General features: G+C 49.2%; 2 protein-coding genes across 3 annotated transcripts in view; one reads left to right on the forward strand and one right to left on the reverse strand.

The window, feature by feature from the left end:
• Positions 1 to 791: 791 nt before the first annotated feature.
• Positions 792 to 10,509, forward strand: LOC8051297 (mitochondrial import receptor subunit TOM7 homolog). Its single transcript, XM_040499190.1, has 4 exons — positions 792 to 805; positions 3,945 to 4,123; positions 9,152 to 9,200; positions 10,145 to 10,509. Exons 1-4 carry the CDS (start codon positions 792 to 794, stop codon positions 10,158 to 10,160), a joined length of 258 nt encoding a protein of 85 aa, XP_040355124.1. The 3' UTR covers positions 10,161 to 10,509.
• Positions 10,510 to 10,862: 353 nt separating this feature from the next.
• Positions 10,863 to 17,768, reverse strand: part of LOC8051298 (adenylate cyclase type 1) — a 368,813-nt gene continuing 361,907 nt past the window's right edge. For both annotated transcript variants that reach the window (XM_042293121.1, XM_042293122.1), the window contains exons 21-22: positions 16,249 to 16,373; positions 10,863 to 15,896 (exon numbers count right to left, since the gene is read on the reverse strand). In XM_042293121.1, coding sequence (XP_042149055.1) covers positions 13,986 to 15,896; positions 16,249 to 16,373 — 2,036 coding nt within the window. In that variant the 3' untranslated portion in view covers positions 10,863 to 13,985. The remainder of the gene's footprint in view (positions 15,897 to 16,248; positions 16,374 to 17,768) is intronic.

A 17,768-nucleotide genomic window follows, 5' to 3' on the forward strand; every position in this document is an offset into this window, starting at 1 on the left:
ACTTTGTAATATTTATCTCTCAAGGTATTTGAGTTTTTTTTTTTTTTTTTTTTTAAGTTAGACATTTTTTTTTCGCACAAATAATAAATTAAGAAATTAAATACTTACTTGAGGCGCGTGGCGTAGATTTCACCGGCGCTTTCACTCATTCACAGCCCGTGTACCCACAGTGGGTGTGCCCATGCGCGGTTCTAGGCGCGAGAATACGAAAATGTTGTGCCGTTTTTGGGGGCTATGTTGGACAACTGTTTCGTTCCTCCTAAAAAGAGACGGAAGTGACGCAAGGGACAATATCGCGTCTGATTGGCTAGAGGCTCAAACGACGAAAGTTCCCTCTTTCGTCATTTGAGCCTCTAGCCAATCAGACGCGATATAGGCCCTTGCGTCACTTCCGTTTCTTTTTAGGAGAATTGAAACATTTGTCGAACATAGCCCCCCTGGTGCAGTTCTCATGAAACACGAGCGCGTGGTTACGGTGCTTGGCTTTCGTGCGGAGGCTGGGTTCGATTCGTGAGAGCGAAGCGTCTTTTATTTGTTCTTTCAATTTTCCGTTCCGTAAGTTTGAGAACCTTGCATTCTGATCGAGGTACAAATGTTCTACGCACCGAACATTCTACACCAAATGTTCCAGAAACCCGCGCTTGAAACGGCTCGACTAAGACGTCTTGGGCTTTACAGGACATCTCAAAGATGCGATTCACTTCTTGGGTGTCTTGTAGGTTGTAGCTATCTCTAAGATGTTTAGGAGACGCCTTGCAAGACGTCTTGTAGCCCAAAAAAGAGGGAGCGTTATGGAGTCTACAGGGTAACTACAAGACGACTCAAGACATCTGAGGCTATCAAGTCTTGCCAAGACATATGCAAGACCTCTTGCTCGTCTTGCCAAGACGTCTAGACGTCTAATAGGCGACTTCGTGTTCAGTGGGTAAGGGAATCCGCATGGCGAGCCGAAGTCAGTCTCGCCCCGGCGCTCTATCCTGCTATATTTCGCCAACATCAGTGCCTGCGACGCTAATCTTCTATTTTGTTTTGGGCACAATTGTTCACCTCATTAAAACGATTACTTTCCCAGTTATTTGCCGCCTCATCATTTGTCTGGCCACCCTTACCACATAAGGGAAAGCCTGTGGTTTATTTAGGGTTGTCAATGCTAAAAGGGGGGGGGGGGGGTTCAGCCTGGGGGTTTGTTAGGGGTGATATATAAATCAATGGGGAGTGCAACAAACAGCATGCAGCGCATGAAAATAATTCAAGGTAAAAGCTGCAGCATTTTACAGTTGTGGGAACCACGTGTTCCCCGTCTCCCTATATCTATAGCACACACAGGCCGTGGGGAGCTTATGGCCACGTCATCTTGGATACGGAGCAAGGCCGCATTCCTCGAAGAGGGCGTGTCTACCTCGCCCTTTTGGGTGAATGTGCCTCCGGCGCACCCTTTGGAATTTATTATGGGCGCGGCCCATCTGCGGGATAAGCCACACCACCTACCCCGGGCGCGTCCATTTTCTGCTGGCTAGATAAGCCGGCCACAAATGGCGGCCGGGACTCTCTGTTTTGGGGGAAGCTCTCCTCGCGAGCCTCTTTCTTTTTGTGCTTCCCCCTTGTCCCACGAATCTGCCCAATACGGCAGCAGGGGCCCCCTCCAGGTGAATGTGTCTAGTGCCGACACTTTTCCGCTTCTTTTATTTATTAGTTTTGCCGACAGGCACAGTGTGGTGGCACAGGAGCCAAATAAACCCGCTTCCTCAGTGTCCTTGTGTTTCGGAGTGATTCCCCTCCTCGGAGCCCACGGCAGCCTTCGGATGGACCCGGCCAAAGCAGTCCTTAACATCCAGCTACGGAGTGGGATCGACCTCGTGGCACAATAAGGTAATGCCCGCGCCACACGGGCAACTCGAATGCCATTTACAACGAATGACATTTGAACGATCAGCCAATCAGCGCGCGACACTCCGAGCTTGGGGCGTTCCACGCGTGACAGATCGCGAGCGGATTCGTCGATCACACGAATGTCATTCGTTGTAAATGGCATTCGAGTTGCTCGTGTGGCACGGGTATAAGTCGAATCCCACGCAGCATGGCAAATAAGCAAGAAAGAAAAAAAGAAGAAGAAAAAAAAAAAAGCAGTTACACAGTGCGGCAAGTTTTCATTTTTAGAGTAAAATTAAAGACGTTTACGATCCCCTTGAACACCAAACTAGAGCGCAGCTCTTGAGGAGGAGGAGGGGGAGGTATGAGAGGATGGTATGCCTCTCCTCCTGATCCGTACCCTCCCCTCTTCCTCTCCTCTCATTTAGAGGAAATTTTTTCCGCTAAATTTATCAGGGAAAATTTTCTGCTTAATTTAGCGGGAACATTTTTCTACTAAATTTAGAATGAAATTTTTTTCTGCTAAATTTAGCGGGAAAAAATCTATGCTATATTTAGCGGGGAAATTTCCATGCTAAATTTAGCGGGGAATTTTTTCAGCTAAATTTAGCAGGGAAAATTTTTCGCTAAATTTAGCGGAGAATTTTTCCCAGTAAATTTAGGAGAATTTGTTTCTGCTAAATTTAGCAGGGAAAATTTCCCGCAATATTTAGCGGGGAATTTCTTCCACTAAAATTAGCGGGGAATTTCTTCCACTAAAATTAGCGGGGAAATTTTCCCGCTAAATTTAGCGGGGAATTTTTTCCTCCAACTTTAGTAGGGAAATTTTTCTGCTAAATCTAGAAGGGAACTTTTTCCACTAAATTTAGTGGGAAAATTTTTCCGCTAAGTTTGGCCGGGAAATTCTCCCATATTGCTACGCGCGGTGACGTCACGAGTGACGTCACTGGTGACCCTCGTGACGTCTTCATGGGAAAGTTCCATAATGCACCGCGCAATGACCTTTTTCACATACCGACGGCACCAGGCGGTGGCTGCACGAACTAAAAATTGAGGAAGTGACCTACCTGCGCTACCAATCGATAATGGGAGTTGCGCTACCAGTTTCTTCGCTCTCTGAGCTGCAACGCGTGCCCAACGCGACTTTAAAGAGGGGAAAGAAAAACACCCAAACGTCGCGTTTTTCTTTCCGTCCACTTTCTTTTTTTGTGAAACTCAATTATATATATGCTGCAATTACGTGTTCTACCCGCTGATCAACAGCCTCCTTCCGAATTTCCTCGATTTTTCGTACCGACTTCTGCCGCTTGGCATCGGGCGTTCGCGCGTGCGCAGAACGCTTCTCGGAAAAGGTCCATTATGCCGACGCCGCTCAATTTGGAAACGGGCGCCTAAGAGCTGCGCTCTAAAAATATTGAAAGCAATTCGATCATTACAGTACGCACCCTGACAGTTGCTTCCTGCCAACCAGATAACTTCCCGCAAGGAATTACGGGCCTTTCCCGAAATCTTTCATATTGCTGGGGCCTCCGCTCCTGGGGCTCCTGGTTACGTGCGTGGGTGGAAGCAGCTTCCGCTTTAGTGGCGCACGAACGTTGCGCGTTTTAGACACGGTCGTGTTTGTCTTCTGGATAGTGTTCGTCTTTTTAGTGCTTTTAATCATGGTTCAAACCGTTCATCAATCATCACCAACTATATACTTCGTTTCAGCTTCGGTCCGAGCGTGGCCGATGTTAGGAGCCGAAGGACCAATCAAACAGCGAAAGAGGCACAGCGCCATGGCGTGCTCTCTGCAGTTTATTGGACCAGCCAGTATTCGCCGTCTCTCTGTGCGTGCTCCTCCGCCGGCTAGTCAAGCGCAGAGAGCACGCCATGACGTTGCGCTTTTTACGTTATTTGATTGGCCCTTTGGCTCGTAACATCGGCCGCGCTCGGACCGAAGCCCAACCAGAGCAAGTCTCCATCGTCACAAAAAGTTGTCCCCAAGCATAGTACACTGTAGCTAGGTGGCGCAAGACACCTCCTATTTCGGTACGTTAGAAGTTATTTTATTTGTCGATCCAGGGCTAGCGCAGCTCACGGCGCATCGTGGTCTGCTCGCCGTCTGCTCTCAGGTTTGAACTTCTTGAACGTCAATTTCTTACCCTAGAAGAGCTGACCATGAATCCCGAAATGAAGCAAAAGGTGGCTGCGGTGCTAACCGTAACAAGGGAAGTGTTCCACTGGGGCTTCATTCCGGCAATTCTGTATTTAGGTGAGTTCCTTTTAAAGCCTGCTCCACTTAGGCTTAAGGGGTGTCCAAACGGGACACTACAAAACGCACGACTCCGACAAATCGTGAAAATTGAAGCGGACGCGCCCGCTTCGCGCCCGCTTCAATTTTCTTGATTTGTCGGAGTCGTGCGTTTTGTAGTGTCCTGTTTGGACACCCCTTTAGCTGTATTCCCTGGGTCCGAAGTAACGTTGCCTGGGTCCAAGCAACCCAGCTCCGGTGGAAATCAGTTCGTCGAACGACGTTTCATCAACAGATCGTTTCGCCGACACTGCGACGTTTCATTGACAGTTCGTTCTATCTAATACCGCTGTTACACGGGCACACTTAACTGCAGTTACGCTAAACCACAATTAGCGCACAATACTTGCCGACAACATTCTGCGGCGATGCAGTCAAAGCTATGGGCGAACGTGCGCTTGAGCATCTTGAGCACCCATGAATGCAGTGCACGCGCTCTCTTCACTTCTTTTGAAATAGCTGTCCGAGGGCATAGTGCGGTATCTGTGCTGCCACGTAACCGCAGTTAAAGCTGAGTTAACCGCGGTTAAGGGTGCCCGTGTAACAGGGGTATTCGGCTGTGTCAGAACCGATAGTCGCCGGCGGAGCGCCGTCACACACCCGGGAAAAAAATTCCCGGCAGTTTCGGACGGGCACTATGATGTCTGAAACGCGTCTATCGCTGGGGAGCGTGACACCCCGCCTGCGTTCACGCCGCTTCGCGGCGACAGTCTGCAGCTGCTCGCTACAAAAAAATATTAACCCACTTGGCCCCCCCGTACACGCCGCTGCGCGGCGGCCCGCCGGTGGCGCCAAGCCCCGCTGTCCCCTATTGCACCCACTGAAAGGGAGTGCAATAGGGGACAGCCCATTTAGTTCAGCGACGTTTCGTCCACAATATATATATATATATATATATATATATATATATATATATATATATATATATATATATATATATATTCAGTGATAATTGTAAAACAAATGTGTAAATATCGCCGAATGTTTGACACGCACGCACGCGCGCCAAACACACATAGGCTACGTTTACATGAATGCGATCGTAGCGCATCGAATCGAGCAGGAACCAATCACACGCCGCCTTTTTTCTTACTTCTTCCTCTTCTACCCAACTGCTACCAATCAAAATGATGAAATCTCGACTCGATGCGCTACGGTCGCATCCATGTAAATGCAGTCATACACACACAAGACTTCCTGAGCGAAGTGAGATGTTTCCCCTCATAGCACTGGAGCACACGGTTTGTTTTAGAAGTGCAGGATTACGGCTGGCAAATTGGTTTTCGCCCTATCGGAGCCGCCTGAGTGAATCCGCTTTAGTTCCTGTGTAGGGTGTACCAGAAGGAGTAGGGTTACTTCATGTGCGCTTAGAAGGCGTATTGTGGAGAGCGCGCCACTTTCCCTTTGGACGGCGGCAGGCCTTTGCAAAAATAGCTCTCTGGCTGCCGCCATTTTGCGACTCGAGCGACCCGTATCTGTCAGAAATTTCTGCCACCCGCCTGAGCTGCGGAAACCCGGTCAGCGCGACTCTACACCTGCATGCGCGTTCGGAGATCGCAGACTTTTCTTGGAAGTTTTTACTTCATTTGCCTGTTTAGGGTGCTTACGTTTCTTGTGTTATTTTCCACTGAGAACCAGGGAACACCAGGGCTCGTAGCCTGCTCTGCCTTCGCAGGGAACGAACAAAGAGAGCAAACGTCAAGCAGCCCGCGATGCGGGCCATTCAACATTCTTTCAGGATTATTTCCATTGAGATAATCTCCGAAAAGACTTCCCAGCTATGTTCCTAGTCTTCGCGAAAAATAGCTGATAGGGTTTGGGGTATGGGGATTGAATAGACACGTTCGTTCACCTGCTTTGGTGCTGCGCAAAAAAGCAGCACTTTTCAAAACATGCTCTCAGACAAGCCGGATTCCGTCCGATCTTCTTGAAGTGACGGGACTATTGTCGACTGCATATCGGATATGCTGTGTTATTTGAGACCTTTCTTGACTCCTGTTCGGATAATGCCGCATCGTGGGGTACAGTGCGCTGCAATATGAAAGACCTACTGGAAGTTTGTGACCGAGGCGGTGGCTAGCGGGGGCGGTGCGAGCGCTCCGGGTAACTCCATTCTGCTTCGAGGGGAGTAGGCTCCCTTGGGGCTTAGCACAAACTGATAAGCACATTGCGCTTTAGCTGTGCCCCGAGTGGGCGTCCTCCCCTCGAAGCAGATTGGAGTTGCCCAGAGCGCTCGCAGCGCCCCCGCCAGCCACCGCCTCGGCCACGCGCTCCCAGTGGGTTTTTCATATTGCAGCACACTGTGCATACAATATATGTTGTTCTATTCATGAGACTCGTTCAATTTCATGTTGTGAATGTTCAGCTATCCTGTGCTGTGGTCAGATATTTTTGACAGTTAAGACCTTTGTAAATTGACACGGCTGAGTGCATGGTACCGTAAAAAAAAAAAAAAATCAACATAAATGGAAACAAGCATTCCAGTTGCATTTGTTTCTGTTGTGCACAAACTCACAAAATATAGCTTTCATTTGTTTGTTTTTGTTCCCCAAAATAATGCAATGCTTTCTTAAAAACCTTGAGAAATTCTCTTCGCCCTAGAACACGAAAGAAAAAAAATAAAACGAGGCAATTTTGCCGCCACCAGTGTCCGGATTTGTGCTGACGCAGGCTACCACAGCCCACTGAAGAGAAAACAGTGCGGTCGGTCAGCACTGATGGACTGATGAAAGTCAACGCTCGGCAACTACCGCTTCATAGCAATCACATCAGTACTCTACCACGTGTTCACACAGATAATATGAGACCGACTGCAGACATGGGCAGTGGCAGAAGGAGTCCTGGGGGAGCTAGAGAACGGTTTCCGGGGTGGAGACGCCTTGAGGACAATTTATTCGTGCTGACGCAGGCCATAGAGATCGCTCAGAGAGAGAGGCGTCCACTTTACCTCTGTTTCCTCGACATCAGCCGGGCCTACGACTTGGTCGAGCATGAGAACCTGTGGAGGCAGAGTGGATCAACTTGCTGAAGGAAATTTACAAGGAGACTGCTGTGGTGGCACAGTGGCAAGAAGAGATGACTCATCCTGTAGCCATCACCAAGGGTCTGAGACAGGGATGCCCACTGTCGCCACTGCTGTTTATGCTCTACATGGCAGGCTTCGAAAAGAGACTGCAGGACTGTGCAGAGGGCTTCACCCTGGAATATACGGAGACGGGAACCAGTGGGGGAGGAAAAATCTCTGGGCTAATCTATGCCGACGATATCGTCCTGATGGCAGACTCCCTGGAGAGCCTGCAGGCCCTTATGAATGAGAATGGCACTGGGGCCGATTTTTAGTGCTAAGAAGTCGGCATTGGTGGGCTTCGGGGACAGAGGAGACGCCGAGGCAGATGACCTGAAAATCCAGGGGGAACAAGTACCGTGAGTATCACAATACAAGTACCTGGGAATCCACATCCAGGAGGGTCACAACTACCTCGAAGACCATGAGACCAGGCTCCAGGCTAAGAGCAGGAGGTCCAAGGGGATATCGACTGCCAGAGCCCTGTGGGGTTACAACCGCTTCCCTGGAGCATGACTTCACAAAAGGAGTTTTCAAAATCTCCGCTTTGCGCATCTTCAGCGCCTATCAAAGCTGTGCAGCGCACTCTTGCTATTTTTAAAAAGGGCAGGAAAAAAATTGAGATGTTTACAAATCTCTAATGCGAAATTAGAGCACTGCTCTTGAGGTATTTTGATTTTTCAATATACCGTCACGGGAGGGTACGCAGTGGAGGAAGGGAGGGTACGGAGGACCCTCCTTTTCTCTTCTTCCTTCATAACCTCCCCTCTTCCCATAGCTTCCCTGCTAAATTTAGCTGGAAAATTGACGCCAGTTGACCTCGACACCAATTCAGTTTCCCCGCTAAATTTAGCGGGGAAACTGAATTGGTGTGAATGTCATGTGACGTCAGTTTTGCCGCTAAATTTAGCGGAGAAACTGAATGCGCAGTGTTGCGTTATGGGACATCACAAACCTGCACACCAATTCAGTTTTTCCGTTAAATTTAGCGGGAAATTGAATCTGTGTATAGGTCTGTGACGTCCCATAATGCAACGCGTGCAATTATGCCGACAGCTATGACGACGCCACGAAACACGGGAATGAGCGCCTAGGAGCTGTGCTCTAAAACGTCACGACTGGTACCAGTGCGGGGGAATATACCTGGCAAGCTTGCAATTCCACGCGCAACCCTCGAGCGACACATGCTTGGCAGCCGAAAGATTGTCTTATGACGTGACGACTGGTTGGAGGTTTGTCGTGTTTTCTCGCATTTAGTTGCATCATCAAGGAAAACAAATATATTTAGATTCACGGGATAAAAACTATGCTAGAATCAACCTCTATCTCATTTTTGAAAGAAGAGTTTCAGCTTCCCCTTAAGCGCCTACCGCCTCCAAAGCGCCAGCATCAGTCGAAAATATTCACCTTGTTGCGGCGGCCACAAGACCACCAGCGGCAATGACTGGATATTATGTAAAAATAAATGTGCTTTCTTTGATTCCATTCCCCCTGCCTTCAAAACTCTTTATTGGCTGCCATCTTGGTTTTTACCAATTTGACGAGACAAGTGCCCACATTTAGATTAACCCAGTTTTCAGTGAAAGTGGAGCGGGCACTTCCCCAGTATTTTACGGTAGTAAAAAGAAAAAAAAAATGTTGACAAAACATTGCAAGAGCACGTGTCCACGAAACATTGCAGTGTTGATGAAACCTGTGTCCATGAAACGTTCACGAAACATGTTTTCATAAAACATGGTTTGACAAAACGATAAGGATCCGTGAAGTTTGGTGAAAAACATGCTACAAACGAATGCTTATGCCAAAGAACGATAATTGCTGGAAGAGCAACCGAGAGGTTCACGCACACAAATACAATTTGGATTGTATCGACAAGCAGACTTTCAAGAGCCCTGTTGGTAACAGCTCTCCCTTGTTCGTTCCAGGATTCAAGAAGGGTGCAGATCCAGGAATGCCAGAGATCAATGTGCTCAGGTTAGCTTGGAGTCTACTTTTTAACATAATGTAAAAACATGTTCATATGTGGAAACCCCATTAATTTTCATACAGTTTTGTTACTTCATTGTGGATGCAGGCTCTCATTTTGTTTCAGTGTTTCAATGTTTGCAGTGCAAAGAATAAAGCCTTTCACTTCAAATATGAAGAGTGGAATATAAAAAAAGGGGGATATGCTGATGGACAAGCAAAGTTATCTTGTCTTTCTGTCCTTTTAAATTAACTTCTCACTCCTTGCATTCAGAGATGCAAATCTGGTGATGTAAGAACATTATTTAGAAGAAAGTCCTAATAAAAAAGCTCCGGCAAAGGTACACTATTTCTGCTAACCACTTGGTTATAGAATATTCTTGCTCCAGACGGTGTGCAACTATTTTTCCTGTTTGCAGTTTGAGGGTGTGGAGAATGTTTCCCAAACCATAACAGCTTTAAGAATGCAAGGTGAAAAGCTACTAGTAGTTTACTTGCACCGAAGTAACTTGGAATTGCTAAATGAGCTTATAAAAGTGAATGCACAGTCCATTTGGAAGTTTAGCAAGATATCTTCCTCGAAACGCTCCAACATCATAAATTACAAGACAGTCAGCTGTGAAATGTCTTTACTTTTTATAATAGAGCAATCTTGCAAGTTGAACGCATTGACTTTAAAGAATTGTACAGTACTTCCGGGTGAAGATTACTCTCAATTAAAAATAGAAAACATAAAAATGAGCTGGGTGTCTTCGGTGTTTCATCCAAGCTCCTCGTCCTTGTTTTGACTGTGCTTTTCGGCATCTATTCTTCAGCAAAGACCGGAATGAAACGACTATATTTGTCCAAAAATGCTAGAGCTCGGAACTCTTTGTTCTCAACTGTGTGCACTACATTACCTTTGAGCAGTCTGGGATGCCTTACTTCAGAATGTTTATCACTTTGTTTTTCAGCTTGCTTTGGCAGTGAAGTGTCCTGGGTGTCTAAAAATCACCTCTCACCTTACCAGTCACCAGCACGCTTCGAGTAGCAAGGACAAGACATGCGAATCGCCCCCCGCGCACCTCGGAATTATCCCACAGCGGCTATGCTGTAAATTGTAGTGCTTCACAGGTTTTCTGGAGGTTTCCATGGGAATGAGTTGTCTAATGGGAGAGGTTGCTGGGTTTTCCTGGAAGTGTTAGAATCCTTGGTCACTCGTGCTACTTTCATCTCCGTTCACTGTTTGTCGACATCCGTCATCTCCCAGTTTGCCCCAGAACCTGTCTTGAAATGTAAAATTTTCTTAGGAAAGAATAAAAATAGCTTACACTAAACATCCCAAAGGGAGCTCAGTGGAGTTATTTTAACACCTTGGGCCTGCAGCACACCTAGTGGTGTCCTTTTTTTCCCTCGTAAAACAGCTTTTTTTTCTTTGGATTTTAATCTCTAGCATGGTTGATGAAAAAACAATTTAAATGCTAGGAGTAAATTTTTTTAAGTTAACATTATAATGAGCAGGCTACAGAGAGAGAGACATAGAAAATGGACGTAGTGGAGAGGTTGACAAGCAGGCTACAGACATTAAACAAAACTATGCAATTTTGATCAAGGCTTACCGTGCACTGATGCAACTGCAGTTGTAATAAATTTTTGATAAAAGAAGCATTCCACATCATCGGGGCAAGTGGATTTGACTATGTCAGCTTGGGCAGAATGCAAAAAGCTTCGAGTGTACAGTATATGTAGAGGGTGTACAAAATGGAGAAATATAAACGCACCACTCGGCACAAGCCATTGAGTATAGTTGTATTTACTTTTATTGTCTCTAGCATTAAGTACAGGTACCATCCTTTGAGTGGTGAGCAGTAACAGTTCCTTGTTGTCATCTAACAATAAGAATAGAAAGCTCAGTCGATGCACAACAACATCCAAGGCGGGCTTGGCAGCACACAAGTGTGGTGTCGTTTGGCAGAAAACACTGTTGCGTGAAAGTGCACTTGAAAAAACAGCAGCGCCAAACTAAGTAGGACATCTCATGTGCAAGCACATTTTGACTCGTATTCAGGGCATGAGGCATGCTGTCTCGGAGGTTTTGTCGTCATGCGTGCGGTGATGGTTGAAAATATGGATATTTTGGGTGAGGCACAGTTAAAAAAATGCTTTAAATGTGTACAAACACAGGGGTGAGGCAAAATATGCAAGCACATTTAAGCACACGGTAACTTGCTTTTAGCTCATGATTCAAATGTTGCATCATGAGGAGGCCTTACATCTTTCTTGCGGTGGGTGTGGCTGTCCCTAGAGAAAAGTTTTTGGCACATATCATTTCGGAGCACGATTGGTCTCTTTGTGAATGTCTATGCAAAACAATAAATCACTTTGGGAGTTTTTTTGTTTTTTTTTCTCCTCTCCAAGATGGCAAAAAGTGAGCTGCAAGTGTCCCGTCTACCAACCGTCAAATTTACAAGCTCGTAACAACAATGATGTGTTCTTAATGGCATCATCCTATAAAATGTATAAGGGAGCCACCTGATCTGAAGCAACAAGTGTAAGTAGCTCGGTAGAATGGCCGGTGATACGCGTTTAAAGAGTGAGGAAAGTTGAATGAAACTGAGCAAAACACAGGCAGATTTAATTGAGACGGCACCTCACGTTAAAGGGACACTGACCTCCCCCCACCACAAAAAAAAAAAAAAAAAAAACCAATTTTTTTTTTGCCAGACGGTTTATTATGGTGTTCGAAGACTACCTAATCAATGTTTCGCTCAGCGTCAAGTATTTTTTAATAAATTAAAAAAACACAACCGCTCTGAAACTGAAACTGGACTGGGGGGGCAGAAGAAATAGAGAGGATGAAAAAGATTTGGCAGAAGTCACGTGGCTGTGATACATTTGTTTCCCAATCAGCATATTTGCAACATTTTGGAAGCCACAAAAAATGGGTATCGTATTTCTTTTCTATTTTCAATATTGAGCGTGTGCCTTCGATGACCCACGACTTTGATTATACTTGTTGGTTGTCTCTAAACCGTAGAAAACGGCACATGACCACAGAGAAGAAAGTGAGCGCGACTCAAACTGGCCAGTTCTCGATCGGCAGTTTTCGGGCAAAACGAAAACGAATTTCGAGCCGCAAATTGTGTACTGGGCAGTTGGGCTCTTGTACGTCACGTACAAATAAAAACCTTGGTGAGCATAAATGCCCTGCCAGTGTCCCTCTAACGAGGTTCGCATCACCTAGGGTGGCCGTCTACTCGAGCTAAACCGTACCCAAAAAGGCAGGTTGGACAACTTGAACTAGGAAAGGGTACTCTTAGCGTGATAGTCGTTAAACATTGTTCTGTATACATGCTATGTACAAGAGTGATTTGGTGTGGGAAATGGGGGCGGGGACGCTACATTGTTGCAACGCCGGGGTTTCAAAGCACTTGCGGAAGTCGCTGCGAAGGCAGAGCTGATCTCTTGTCTTGCGGTCTCGGGACTTGGTGGGCGACAACCTTATTGCAAGGACAGGACTGACTAGACGGCCCTGCGAGAAAGACTTCTCGGACGGTCGTACAGAACGCTGCTGCCGTAGTGCGTGCTCGGTGTCCGCTTGATCCTGCGCTAGCGGAACAAGGTAAGAACGCGTGGAGGAACAAGCACGCACCGTGGTTGGACCCTCGACAGACAAACGTAAACAAGGCCAGCGTCATACAAAAGATAATGAGACACGTAAATAGCAACGAAAATGACCAATCCTCGACTGTGTCAACTCTAGCTGGCTTCCCACCCAAGAAGCACAAGGTTTCAACAATTACGAGCTTTGCCTCATGCATCATATGAGAACACAATGTTTTCTCGTACGATGCTGAAGGGTGATACAGACAAGGGAGCATGTACGATCGGTCACACCAAAATGCTTCTTGGGCTAGCCCATGAGGGCGTTAATAAGTGCCGCTTGCACTGTTTTGTGAAACTAGGAGACAATCTTGATGACTATGTTTAACTGAAAGGTGTAGTCTCGACGTTGTAAGTGGTTGGGCAGCACAGTGAGGCGCAGAGTTTGGGCCAACAATAATGCAACCTAAGGTACACCCGCAGACACTATCGGCTTGAAGAGACCAGCTAGACCCCATACCATACCAACTTTTGCAGCAGTCTTTGGTCAGATCAGATTTTGGCTAGACCAAGAAGTGTAGACCTTGGCTTTTATGCTCAGTGACAAATTTAGGCACAGCATAAGCTCCTGAAAATACTCCGTGATATGGGTTCTTTTTCCATCGCGTTTCCTAAGTATGATTGGCCCTCGAATGGTGCTGCTGTACCTCGGAGATTCTGGGAGGCATGCATTCCGAGCTGAATTGATATCTGCAACACAAAGTCTACTTAAGCCACAAGCTAAGCCTCTAGCCCGGACAGCTTGACTGTGTGGCTTGCTTCTGCAATATCTACCTTATATACTTGGGTGACAGTTTGACCAAGCACCCCAACATTACTTTAGGCGCTATAGATGGAAGCGGCTTAGCGACATGCAGCGCTGGCATAAAAAGCCACCTAGTGCTAACACCGAGTTTTGTACAGGTGCTTATGCCTTGTAGCTAACTCCAGCCGTGCCGGACAGTATGCTGAGATTTGTCCTCTTCCGCTCGACTCGTTCGGTTGTCGTTCTTAACTCTCTTGTCACGTCTCGTCCCCATCTTGGTCCTAGTACAACCGTAAACAAACTACACTCGACAACTCTGGCCAACCCTGGTGGAACGCTGGCAATTGTTTCAAAAAGACGGAGCATTGCATGACTGAAGTGTTAGGGACATCCTCCGCTCCAAAGGATCACGCGAGCAGGTCACTGTCGTCCTCGTCGCTCACGCACTGGCCGAAGTTCCTCGCAATGCGGTCGGTGAGCGACCTCAGGTCCTCCGTGCCCCCTCCCACCAGGCTGGCCTTGATGCCCCCAAAGTTGTCGTACTCCGAGTCGTATGCGGCACTCAGGGAGTCAATGCTGAGCAGACGACTGCTCGCACGCGAGGACACGCTGGTGTCGTCAACGTCTCCGTCGTGGCCCGCGTCATTGAGTACGGAGTTAAGGTCGCTCAGTGCCCCCTCGGCGTCTGTGAGTCCGTGGTCGTTGGCGAGCGAAGCGTCGTCCGTCGTGTAACCACCCCTGTCTTCCATCAGGGGCGCGCCTTCGTCCTCCTCGCTGTCGGACGCCTCCTCTTCGTCCGACGTCTTCCCATAGTCGGCCGGGTAGCGACTGAGAAGTTGGCGAACCACGGCGCTCCTCTGCTGGCTTGCGGGCTCCTCTTGCCGGTGGCGTCGCTTGGCGGCTGGACTCCCGTCCAGCGGGGTCAGCTCGAAGCTGTTTTCGGGGGCGGCGTCGAGTCGAAGCGCCACGCCGTTCCCAGACTGCCTGCCAAAGGGCGTCTCCTGGAGGCACATGAGGAAGCTGCCGCTAGCACCGTTGTTGTTTGCAATGTCCTTCCCCAGCTGCATCAACACCTGGTTCGCATTGTGCGTTCGATCGGGGGGTCGGGTCCTCTGGGCTTCGACGTCTTGCAACTTCCTTTCTGGAGGCGACGGCCGAGCTGGCACCGCGGGCTTGTCGAAACGCGCGAGTTCGACAGGACAGGAGTACTCGTTCTGCCCCAGTCCTCCCAGCGCTGGCTCTCGGCTCAAACTGCGGTGGTGTTTCCGAGGCAGCTCTTCGGGCGAGACAACGGTGGGTGATGCGACCTTGCGGCAACGCTTCCGTGAGCCGGATGAGGTTCCGTAACGCGGCGGCGGATCCCCTTCCATTTGCCGAGATGCGCCATGCTTCGGAAGGGACGCGTCCGAGGCTGATCCGGATCGCTGTCTGCGGTCGACGAACCCCGGAGAAGAGTTTTGTTTGTGGGAAGGGGAGCGTCCAACTTGCGGGAAGTCGTCCCCATTGGTCAAAGGGTCGTTCGGTCTCTGTGACTTGCGGTCGCAGGGCAGCTGGGGATAGACCCACGGCCCTGGCGACATGGCCGAACTCTCGAACCCCGGGGACGGAAGGTCGACCCGCTCGAAGCTGCCGCAAGAGGATGACGACGAGCGGTTGATGGAGGACGTCTCGGCGTGTTCGACGACGCTGCTGTCGCTCCAGTCGTGCGTCTCCGCCTGGACCGGACGGAAGCTCTGCTGGGTCCTCTGGGAGTCCGTGGTGTCGAAAGGGTGGCTCGACGGTGGCGGAGGGGGCACCAGTTCCCCGATCTGCTTGAGGCTCTCCCAGGGGTCTCCGCGCCCGAGCGACCTCGGCTTGGAGCTCGCACTGCCCGTCGGGTTGCGCTGGTCGGCCCTCGTCCTCGTCCTGGACCCCGAGGAGCTCTTGCGGGGCGGCGTGTTGGACACGATGATGGGCTTGGGTTGGGTGTACGGGTGCGGGTCGTCGTCGGTGTCCGAGGGCGGCGGTTGCAGGGGCACCGTCCGGTTGCGCGATTTGGGGGTTGAGGATCCCCCCCTCTGCTGGGGCAGGTTGCCAACAAACGTGAGCGCCGTCGGCACTCCGCCGTGGACGGCCCCCTGCTGCCCGACGCCGTTGGGCTGCGTCGGGTTGGCACCGGTGCCGGCATGTGCCTGGTGGTGCTGGCCGCAGCCGGGTGCCGCCTTGCGGTCGACCAGGAAGTAGGTCGTCATCTCGCCCTTGCCCTTGACCTTGACCTTGCCACGACACTGGAACACGTAGGGCCCATCCCGAAGCAGCTGGTACACCTCTTCTGTGACCTGCGAGGGATTTTGCGGGTTACGAAAAATTCGTTACGCCCGCTCAGGTGTATTGAACTGGTTTATGGCATCGGTGTATACTCCGCTCGCTCCTAAATTGATGGGGCGGTGGGAGTTACGAGTTTGCCGTATGAATCAACCGCCTCTCTTTCATCCCCTGACCTTGCTCTCTGCACACAGGCTGGAGCGACAGCATGTTCACGTGGCGAAATATTGACGTACGACTGGTCCAATTAGCTCGATCGTAGCTTAATTCCACTGCAATGTCGGCTTAAAGGTGAACTGAGTACAGCAGTGATTGAGGAAGTTGAGAATTCTTAATAGATTTGCGGTTGGAAAAGAAGATGCTCACTTGAGTATGGTTGGGGAGGCCCGTGGAATCCATGCGACTGGACACATTGACCGTGTTGCCCCAGATGTCGTACTGCGGCTTCCGTGCTCCAATGACCCCTGCCACTACGGGCCCTATGTTGAGACCTGCACATACACGTTGCAGCGATGAGCTTGCCGTAATATCCAGTCATCGCCCACCCCCCCTGTTGCCTGAAATTCATAAAAAATGAGAGGCGCTATCAAGAGGCTCTGGTGCAGCGTCAGACTTGGCTACTGCGCAACGGAGGCGCACAGCCAGGCACGCGGCGGCGCCAGAGCGTCTGCCGCAGCTATGACGTCACTCCTCTGGAATGCGCAGACCGGCGAGGCGCGCGCGGTGGCGGCGGCTCTGGCGCGCCAGCTGTGCGCCGTGTTACGTCACTGCTCCTCGCGCATGCGCTGCACGGCTCTCCAGGAGCCACGCGAAACTGCTCAACCTCGGCCAGTGTAGTTCACGCTACAAAAAAAGTGGGGTGGGCCATGTCTCGGGTAAGCACAAATAGTTTAGAAAAAGATAAACGGACATTTTTTTTGTACATATCTAGCGTGGCTGCACAAGAGATACATTAAACTTGAAACTCAAATTAGTTTCATTGTTTTATGCAAGAAATGCTCGCGAAAGGATGTTCGCAAAGTGTGTTGCTTGAAGATCGCCGATCAGCAACAGCGCAAACGTTTGTTCCGCAAAAGCATGTTCCTAACATTGCTATGTTCTCTTCGCTAAAAAAAGAAAATCGAGAAGAAAAAAGAAGAACTAACAAGGCGCAACGAGCGAGCGGAAGAAAGGACAAGGAGTGATGCTGAAGACGCGGGAAAAGCAACGACTGCGTTGGCAAATACTTTGGCGTCGGGCCAAGTCAGGTGCCTTGTGAATCGCGAGGAGCAGGCTCTTGCGCAACCTTCTTGTTTTGTGCATACATTTGTGCGTATGTGGGCAACGTGCTATCAACGCAGGTTGAGGTGGCGTTGCTGCATGGCACAGATGGCACCACGAATACGGAGCTTGAAATGGGACGCTCCACAAACGTCTGTGTGCAGCATTCCAGCAAATCTTTATTACGCTTTGGTGGTCAAGACTTTCCGGGTGAAGGAGCGGGTTCGTGGTGACCTTACTTCGGTGGAGACGGTCTTTGACCTTACACTCCGCGGTTACATTTCAGGATAATGGGCATTCGCTGCACCTTGCGATCCCCAAATGTAGTGCTATCTGTTCGACTTCTTTTTTTTCTCTTGTTTAAACAAATTTTTTTGTAAGAAAAACAAAGTATTTTGTTTCCATCGTTTTCCTCTTGCATGCATGTCTTACGACTTTGGGGTCGCGGAAATCGGAGAGGAAACAGGTAAACAAAGAGAAGTGCCTTTCCCTCCTTCGTTTTACTTTGTCACGGACATCCTCCAACTGTAAAATCCACGGCCGCGTCATCCGGGTAGGATGAATGTTTGCAGATTGCGGAGTCCGCGTTGGGGTATTTGTTGGGGCAGGCCATAACCGTTTTCTTG

The sequence above is a fragment of the Ixodes scapularis genome, unplaced genomic scaffold (genome assembly GCF_016920785.2).
Source record: "Ixodes scapularis isolate PalLabHiFi unplaced genomic scaffold, ASM1692078v2 PGA_scaffold44__24_contigs__length_19508400, whole genome shotgun sequence".
Taxonomy (NCBI): domain Eukaryota; kingdom Metazoa; phylum Arthropoda; class Arachnida; order Ixodida; family Ixodidae; genus Ixodes; species Ixodes scapularis.